Source organism: Atta colombica, unplaced genomic scaffold (assembly GCF_001594045.1).
Source record: "Atta colombica isolate Treedump-2 unplaced genomic scaffold, Acol1.0 scaffold110, whole genome shotgun sequence".
In the NCBI taxonomy this organism is placed as follows: domain Eukaryota; kingdom Metazoa; phylum Arthropoda; class Insecta; order Hymenoptera; family Formicidae; genus Atta; species Atta colombica.
The window spans coordinates 602,266-612,340 of record NW_017259196.1 but is presented as its reverse complement, the minus strand read 5'-3'; the positions used below and the strand labels follow the sequence as shown (position 1 = coordinate 612,340).

Genomic DNA, 10,075 nt, shown 5'->3' with positions numbered 1-10,075 from the left:
TAATAATAATAATAATAATAATAATAATAATAATTGTATATGTATGTGCGTGCTGTGTATGAGAACAAGACCGAAATCAGACTATGCATTGAAGATTAAGATTAAAGATTGAAAGATTGAAATTGACCAATCAAAACAATAGAAACTAAAATTTCTCTATCCTCATTGGTCAAAATTTCAATCTTCAATGCATAGTCTAATTCCGATCTTTGACGAATCAGTAAAGTTTACACCGAGTTCATATGCGTATTAACCATATCCGTATCAAATCACTTGATACGCTTAGTATAAACCAGTATAAACGCTGGTGGGATTATTTTAGTCTGATTCTTCATCAAGTTGTACGCGTATCAAATGGTATTAAAGAATCTCGATGTGCTGTAAACGTTTGGTTCGTTTTGAATCGTTTTGAATTTTATTCATTTTGAATTTTATATTAAAATTCGCTATTGCTTTCAGATTAAAGTTAGAATGAAAGGTTTTATATCTTGAAAATAATGAAGACATTATGTCACCTTGATTCGTTCTGAGACAGATCGAGGTAAATAAAGATCAATTTGATATGCGTACTAACCGATTTAACGGTGTAAAAGGGATCTATGCCGGAAATGATTTGCTTGCTTTCGTTCTGGAAATTTCTTGAAGATGCATCTCGCTCCGGATGATTATCCAAGGATGACGATGACGAAATCAAGTCTATCTTGATGATCAAAAATTCAATTCTTTGGAGGCCGTAAAAAATGCATCGGACGAATTCAAATTTTTCGCTCAGAAATGTTAACATTTCTTTTTTATTTAAACGTATGTATTTACGACGGACGACATGCCTCGCTTCGATGTTTCATGAATTGTACTTCTATTCACCTTCTAAAGTAAAACAAAGAGTTATTAGATAAGTCTGTATAGAATTGGAATCAGTCTTTATATAAGCATTTAAGAGTGAAGATAGTATTCATCAATATGGCAGCTTTATCGAATTGGCAGATATTCACTATATGTATGAGCGAGCTAATGGAAACTGCAGAGAAGCTCACGTCTCTATCAACAAATCTTCCCTCAAAGACGATACTCTGCTAAAAATACCTTTAGTTCGGTTCATCGTCATAAAATAAAAAAATGTTTATAACTTGAAAAAGAAGCGTTTCCCAACCCATGTTTATATGACTTTTTTTCCTTACAATGAGTGGAATATGTTAAACTCTTAAAGTTTGGTCAATTATTTCTGAAACATCCTGTATATAAAGTATAAGGCTCATTCTGTGTCAGCACCTTTTATCTAACTGCTAAACGACTGCTATGTTGTCAGTTGTACATGAGCACCTACAAGAGCGAAAGTTCGCTTAGATTCCCTATTAAGCCTGTTTTTTTTAGTTGAATTTTTTCAATTCATCTTTTCTATTGTATTTCTTTCTTCCTGAAGAGAAAAAGAAAAAAGATGAACTGATGTAAAAGTTCATCTTTCTTCCTTTTCTAAAAAGAACAGGTCTAGTATTTAGTATTTGAATAGAGGAAACTGATTTGAAACGCCATGTTGTTAGTTGTGCAGAACGGTCATGCGCGAGGGATAACTATTAGCACTATTTTTGGCTGAGTGAACTTACTGTTCTTAAGCCTTGTGTCCACGCTGCTAGAAATCGGTCCGAGATCTCGAATGAAGAAAGAATTAACAAATTATATTTTAACAATTGCGATTAGTTACTTCTTTCTTCATTCGAGATCTCGGACCGATTTCTAACATCGGGGAAATAAGGTTTTACCTATACTATGCTCTAATTATACAGAAAGAGAATTATCCAATCGAATTCTTATCATAAGGACAAATGTAAAATTCCAATCGTATTTCTATCATAAGGATAGACGTAAAATTCGAATAATTTTCTTGTGCATACATTTATGCGATTATGCAAATTTGTTTACAGGATAAATCCATAAAGAATAATATTGCTTTCTTCATTTTGATGCTGCATGCAATGTATTTAAGATAATGACAATGGCTGCAGAAAAAGCATCTTTATAACTATTGTAAGATCCTTTAATATTCTTGTGTACCCTTAATTTCTCATTAATTAGATCTAAATGTATAAATAAGTCATATTAAAAAATCTTACAACAGTTATGCAAAGCTGCTTTTTCTGTTGAACGCAATCGATTACAACATGTTGATTATCAGAAGTTGATTTTTTACAGAAATTTAATTAAGGTAATAATAATCACTATTACCTAAATTTTAGACATAAACGAGAATTTCTTGTTTATGTGCGTACATAATGGTTAGAACGTTGTTATTTCAGCATGAATCGAATACCGTCCAGTGTTTGCAGAGTATTTCGCTTAAATAATATAACGTAAAGGATTTTGAATAGGGTCGAACACTATTTCAAGCGTGTATTATAATGCATAACTTTCGATCGATCGCATTAGCATTTCCCGTGCGAGATCGAGAATAATGAGATTTACATGAGATACAAAATTCGAGATAAAATTATAATAACACAAAGATTCTACGTATCAACTCACAATAATCTTTATTTATATCTAAGTTCTCATGCAGCTGTTAGAGCCTGAGATGATTAATCTCTTTACATTTCTTTTTCTCTTTCGTCAGTCGATCAACAGAGACACAACTGATATTGTGTCGAAGAACGTCAGAAATGATAAGGTTTCTAATCGATAAACGATGAGAAAAAACAAATACCTAAGTCCTAAGAGAAATACATCGCTTGGGTGTTTATGTGCTGTGTTGCTCGCGCAGTTTATGTATTGGTTTATAATGTTGGAATTAAAGACAAAATCAATCATATCAAAGAGTTCTACAACAGTTGCAAAGCTGATTTTTCTGTTGAACACAACTATTGTTGATACAATCCACTTAACGCTGCAAATTCTTCGTTGATCAATCAGAGGAAAGAATCTTATAAGAGAAAGAATCTTATAAATGACAAATCAAAGAATGCTTCAAAACATTTGCAGCGTGAAACGATTGCATCCTCTGTTGTACATATATCATAAATTGAATTCTTATACGGTGTCTACAATACAGTCAGTAAGTATCTTAAGCCATAAGAAAAATTGATGAATTGATTATTCTTCTCACAATCGAATGTGATTGATCAATTTCTTACAGCTTAAAAACTTACTACTTTATTGTAGACACTATTTTACATTCATTCTTTCTTCCTCTACGTCTATTTTCTTCTATCTGCGTTACAAATTATTTTTAATTATTTTAGTTGTAATTACATTATAATTATATTGTACTTTATTAACTCCATTATGCGATCTCAATATGTCGAAAACATATAAATTCAACATCATAATTTTTGTATCGAGTTCTTAGCGCTTGGATTGCATCTTTATAGAATGTTTAATAAATTAAGCTATTTCTCTCTCTCTCTCTCTCTCTCTCTCTCTCTCTCTCTCTCTCTCTCTCTATTTTTTCTTTTTTAAGCTTTGTGTCTGCAATGCTAAAAATCGTCTTCCAAGAGGTCGGACGGAGAAAGAATTAACAAATTACATTTGAACAATTAATAAATCATTTGATGAATGCGATTGTTCTTTTTCATCCGAGATCTCAGAACAATTTTTGACATTGTGGACACGAGATTTTATTTAGCGTCTCTTAAAACATGAAAAGAATGGTTTTGTTGAATTATCTAAAAATTTAGCTAGATACAGATTTGAAAATACTTTTGTTAGAGCAAAGCAATTATGTAACGCAACTTAATTGCTAAAATGTCAAAACTTTTTGGAACATTATCATCAAGTTTGAGCGTCCGACATAATTATTTTTACAAGTCAACAAAATTATTTTCAAATATTTAAATCTATCTAGCTAAATTTTTAAATACACCAGCAAAATTATTCTTTCCATGTTCATTTTTCTTCTTTTGACTCTTTTGTTTTTCTATTTTTACGTTCTCTACTTATTTAAACTCAACAAAAAAGCGGTAAAAGAAGATATGTTTATCGCGAAGATAAAAATACAAGTCTAATGAACTGCGCCCACGTTCTTCTTAAACAATGCTTTTTGAACAATGCTAATTAATAGATCAATCGTTGCGACGAATTTTTACTGTAGCATTCTGCGAAATATTGACTTGTTACATTATTTCTCGAAATATAAATATTGATATATTTTATCGTTTTATTGATTTTCTGTATGAACTCGATATATCGCGGTCAAAGCTTCATTTATTGTTGTTATACTTTATTTTGTATATTTTTACGAATTTCTGCAACTGTCGCACATTTGATTTTTGCTCTATGTATCAAGTCAAAAATATACACGATGGAAAGAAATAGATAGTGTCTTTCCATCGATTTTCATTTCAAGAGACTGTTTAAACACTTCTTCTTCGTATAATGCTAAATACACACAGTTTTATTTATACGACGTCATTTTAATATATTGCTGATAATCTATGAAAATTTGTTAGAATACAGTTATTCTTCTCGCGGCAAAAAAACATAACACCGAATAAAAAAGATGCAGTTCTTACGAATAGATTTTAATATTGTTCCAGTAGGACAATTATTCTTGATTACAAATATAGCATCAAACAAACAAGATGCAGTTCTTACGAATTAATTTCGATATTTGTTCAGAGGATAGTTATTCTCGAATACGAATCTATTGTATTGGAAAAAATGCTTAATAAATTTTGACATTAGTTCCGTAATAATTAAATATCATACGTAAAAGAAAGAATAATTACACAGCACTTTTTACGCTTATAATTAGCAATATTAGTGACTATTTTTCAATCATTGATTACTTTGTTCTAACTAGTTAAAAAGTAATGGTTAATCGCTAGCGTAATTATGACTTATAATACTATCGATCAATAAATTGCAATTCGATGAATTGATTTCTCATTAAAAAACTTCAAACGCTAGACAAATAAATACGATCGTCGTCCGCGCATTCCTAATATATTGAGACAACCTAAACAGTATGCTACTGTAAACAGTGTGCTATATTCAGTACAGAGTGTTTTAAATTTTGCGAATATATTTCAGTAATGGATTCTTCTGCATATTTTACGTCGATTTCTTCCTTAAGCGACAAAATATTCAATTTCAAAAGCTCAGAGTTTGGCTTATAATGTATTTTATATATATATATACTGAAAACTAGATACATTATCTAAGTAATAATAATTACTTGTTTCTAATATTTAAAAAATTCCGCAAATTTTTATTATCGCAAGCATTAAATTTATTCAAAATATTCTGAATCTTAATAAATTTAATACTTCAAGAATAAAATTAAGATTATTAAATTTATTCAAGATTGTTAAATTAAAACAAATAGGATTTGTTTATTATAAAAATTTCCTTCTTCGATCAATTTTATAATATTATATAATAATTCTTTAAAAAAAAAACAAAATTTCCTTTTTCGATCAATTTTATAATATTATATAATAATTCTTTAAAAAAAAAAACAAATTCATGTTTTGAATACGTAATAACGAGTCTTTTTAAAATTGTAATATATAAGTATATTTTAAGATTATTAATAAGAAAATATTCTTTGTTAAAAATAATCGTTACTTAAAAAAAGTAAATTAAATACTTTTCTTAGCAATAATATTTTTCTGTATATACGAGAATTAATCAGAATTCTTCATTTTATGGAAAGGAGAAACTCTGACTGATTAATCTTATACATTATTTTAATTTAATTTTTAATTCAATTGAATTTATTATGTGTTCAAAGAATTATATTTATAAATTATGTGCAAAAGTTTGTATTCTAATCTTAGACATTAAATATCAATTAAGTGAATTTAGTATTTCATAACCATTTGCATCCGCAAAGGTCAACAAATATTTCTTTAAGATTTATCATAAACAAAAGAAATCATCATAACTAATACTACTTTTCAAAATATTGTAAATCACAATATAAAATCAATTATAATATATAAGAAATTATAAATTACAATATAATTTTATATTATAAATAAATAAAAAATGCACATAACTGAGCGATATGATTATTAAACAACAGTCGTGTAAAAATAAAAACAAAATTTCTTAAAAAAGAATTTGAAGCTGTGTGTCAGAAGACAGAAATTTATAAGCAATTTTCAGAATTATTGTCGCAATTTAGGCGATTTGAAAAGAAAAGCGATAAGATAAAACGACAAGAACCTATATGTATATCACTATATGTATATCACGACTGCGAGTATTGCAACTCATACGACGCGTCGTTTTCCAAAACACCCTAGACTCACCCGCAGAGGCAGCTCTTCAGGTACTTGGAACAATTGGCGATGCGCCGTCGTCTCGACGTCAGCTGCCTGATGCTGTCCTCGGACGGCTGCAGCAGATAGTCAGTCTCATCGTCGTCCATTTCAAAGTCCCGCTCGTCGGAGCTCAATCGCAACGGCATCTCCTCCAGCCTCATGGCGGAGGCGTCGAGAGACGCGCTCTTTCGTTCTCCGTTTTTTTTTGTACTTTCTTTTTTTCTTTTAAACTCCTTTCTATTTTTCGCGCGTCACGCGACCGTCCCGTTCGGCTCTCCCGTCGACTCTCTCACCCTCGCGGCGATGGCGGGAGACTCACGGTGACGTGATTGACTGATAACGCGCAGCGGGATAATCGCCGTCGTCTCGCGCGACCGATCGCTGCGGCACGACGTCCGCGGCGCATATCTTATCGCGGACGATTCGACCAGCTGATCTCGCAATCTACTCGGGAAAGTCGTCCAGCGTCTGAGTGCTCCGGACTGATGCGACGAATCCGCAACGACGACGACGACGACGACGACGACGACGACGACGACGACGACGACGATGACGCCGACGATGATGGCGCGACGAGACGTCTTGTTTACGTGCACACACGCGCGCACGCACGCACAGACGACCGCCGGGCTGCGTGTGCATCATGGCGGTCCTGCGAAACGCATAGATGGATCATGCGACAAGTTCGCAGTCATCAGTTTTTCTTGAAACGGTCGATGCGCTCTCGCACATGTAACTGATGAGAATAGACTAGTATGTGCTCTATTATTATCACGTTTACACGACTGTGTTGTTCCTTCGAATATGCGGCACTGTACATACATACACCGCACGCCGCCATCTTGCCCGACTAGTCATGTGCTCGCGTCGTCTGCTCGATCCGCTCCGATTACTCCGAACATCTCCGAACTGACTTCGATTTTTCTCTACTCCGATTTGAACAAATTGCGCGACTTATCAAATCAAATCACCGCGTGATTATATAGCGTTTCAATTTAATATTCTTTTTTTAACAACATATTTATCGACTAATCTTTGATTCCAATAATAATAATAATAATAATAATAATTTAGAGTTGTTAATCACATTTAATCTGTTTTATCTTTCCCATTTATCTATGTGGATAATATTTATATAAAATAAGTATAAGTTTTTTGTTTTAACAAAATATCTTTCGATTATTCTTTGATTAATTTCAGATAGCTTATATTTGTACTAATAATAATAATAATTTAATAACAGATTTCAATTATTTATTTCCTTTTCTATTTATCTATATGAATAATATTTGTAAAACGTTTACAATTCTTTATTTTAGCAACATTCCTCGACTACTAATATTTGATTAATAGGTTAATCATAATAATAATAATGATGATAATAATAATAATAATTTAGCAGTATAATTTAGTCGTTAATAATTTATTTTGTTTTATATCTCTCGTCTATTTATACATATTTATAAATGTTATTCGTCATATGTACATTGTACTTTGTACATTGTACTTTGTTAATTAAGCTTAACCTCATATTTCGCGGCTAATGATTTGATCGCACTTTCGAAAGACTCATCTGATGATCTTCCCTTCAGTTGCAATTGTTGGAAAAGCCGTTCGCACGTAGATTTCTCATCCCTCATCATGAAGCACACCGTCAAATCAAATCGATTACACGTGCTCAGTTTGCCGAGAAGTTCTATAACTGGCGTTATATCATCCACTTTTGACAAATGCTGCAGACATGCGTTTGCAAAATCACCGAGAAAAGATGCCGGGATTTCCACTCGAAAGATGTGATGTTGCAGATCGTTCCTACAATAAGAATACACCACTGATGGCGACACCCTCACGTGTCTTACGATTCTCACCTTAGGTTCCACACGTAGGTAAACTTTTCGGAATGATCTGTAATTCTTCTCCAAGATTGTAAAAAGTCCTTGCACGATTTTATCACGGTACTTTCAATGGTGCCTTTATCTTGTATTGATTTTTTTAAGGCTTCCGATACAGTTGAGTCATGAAACTTAGCAGGTTTAATCAATGGATTCCATTGCACACTACTTTTAGATTTCATATCATTGCGATCCAAAGGTTTCAAGTGAGCACCATTCACCTATTATTATAATTAATTAATTCAAAATTTATTGGAGAATATTTAAAAAATTATAATTCATTAACTTAAATTATCTTATTAATATAATTTAATTCATTTAATTATTAATTTAATTTATTTTAAGTAATAATTAATTAATTATATTAATTTAACTACACAATATTGAAAAATTCTCGAACTAAATTTTGAACACAAATCAAAGCACGATCATGTATACTCAAAATTTCTTATGTGATGACAAATAACCAAAATTACAGTCACCATCTGTCTAAAGTGCTCATATGTCGGCACTGCTTGTTCAATCGCCCGAATTTTAGCGTCATTTTGTAATTTATATAACTTATCAGCTGCAAGAGCTGCATAAAGTTCTTCTTCTAATCTCTTATAATCTATCGGCGCTTTTAATGCACTCATAGTGTGTCTTTTTTCCTTTTAGCACGTTTCTTGCTTGAGTTTTACGACAATTTGATATGATAACACAGGATAACACAACGGTTTGTCGTCATGGCAACTCCAGTAGCTCGATCTATGATTGATTAAAATTTTACTTGTTCTAATCCACAACTTTATTTCTTCATAATTCGTACAAAATCATGTAATTTTATAATTAAAAATTATAAATAAATAAATTACAATTAAAAAAAAAATATATATATATATATAAAAACAGAGATAAGCAAAGAAGCTTATTACTTCAATTCTTGATAATAACGGGTTCCGTTTCAGATATAATCTTTTCCTTTGATATTCTATTTTGTCTTTTCTTCAGCAATCTATCATGGGTTCTCTTCATCTCGAGTATCTCCTTCATCTCCTCCTTGTCTTCTTCCTAAAATCGATAGCGTCGACATAGAAAAACTATTTGTTCTCGACATAAAAAAACTATTCGTAAACCCATAGGTTTACGAATACTCACAGTTTGATTTAATCGAAGAACCAACGCTTTACGACCGTCGGACATGGGCTGAGAATAGTCTGTCAACTTTTTCAGTCTTTCGGCAGGGCTCACGCCTCTCTCCACGACTAGAACTATGCGCGCCCACTGATATACGTGAAATAATTAACAAAGTCAGCCTTTGTACAATTCGCGAATAGTCATCTTATTTTTTTTTTTTTAAACAATTTTTTTGTAAACAATCACCTAAGATATTTTTACACCCCAATTAAAAATCATTAGCGTTAACGACATAATGTATATTATTGATTGTTTTCCAATTGATTAGTATTTGGAAACATTAGAAATATGGATTTACTCAAAATTTTCTGAAAGAAACAGAAAACCAAACAGATATTATAAACAAATTGAGCACATTAAATAGCTTATTATATAAAAGTATTATATAATAATATTTCTAAAAATACAGATATTAATTAATAATAATTTTTTGTTGCGGGTTTTCGAGATTTTATATCTTAAATTTTATATTTAAACATTCGTAAAGAATAATTATTAAAAAAATAAAGTTATTTAAAAAGAAAGAAAATATGTTAAACAATATTTATTTTACAACAATTCACATTTTTTTTCGCCGCCGCGCTGGGATATAAAACACCTCAGATGATTATTTCCGGATTTTTATTCAGACCACATCGATAATACACATTTAGTTTGGATTATATATGGTACGTTTATTATATGTGCTAAAAATTATATTTACAATATTTTATAATATATTTAAAATATTTAATATATTTTATATTAGCT

At 31.1% G+C, this 10,075-nt stretch overlaps 2 protein-coding genes across 2 annotated transcripts in view; both read right to left on the bottom strand.

Annotated features, from left to right (window-relative positions):
* The window catches only part of LOC108693872 (probable phospholipid-transporting ATPase IIB), a 16,562-nt gene extending 7,704 nt beyond the window's left edge, over nucleotides 1–8,858 (bottom strand). The window contains exons 1-4 of the mRNA XM_018203042.1: nucleotides 8,632–8,858; nucleotides 8,126–8,370; nucleotides 7,908–8,069; nucleotides 6,246–6,479 (exon numbers count right to left, since the gene is read on the bottom strand). Of these exons, the coding sequence (XP_018058531.1) occupies nucleotides 6,246–6,479; nucleotides 7,908–8,069; nucleotides 8,126–8,370; nucleotides 8,632–8,784 (794 nt within the window). The 5' untranslated portion in view covers nucleotides 8,785–8,858. The remainder of the gene's footprint in view (nucleotides 1–6,245; nucleotides 6,480–7,907; nucleotides 8,070–8,125; nucleotides 8,371–8,631) is intronic.
* The window catches only part of LOC108693879 (transient receptor potential cation channel subfamily V member 5), an 18,025-nt gene continuing 16,767 nt past the window's right edge, over nucleotides 8,818–10,075 (bottom strand). The window contains exons 14-16 of the mRNA XM_018203054.1: nucleotides 9,287–9,412; nucleotides 9,064–9,199; nucleotides 8,818–8,896 (exon numbers count right to left, since the gene is read on the bottom strand). Coding sequence (XP_018058543.1) covers nucleotides 9,065–9,199; nucleotides 9,287–9,412 — 261 coding nt within the window. The 3' untranslated portion in view covers nucleotides 8,818–8,896; nucleotide 9,064. The remainder of the gene's footprint in view (nucleotides 8,897–9,063; nucleotides 9,200–9,286; nucleotides 9,413–10,075) is intronic.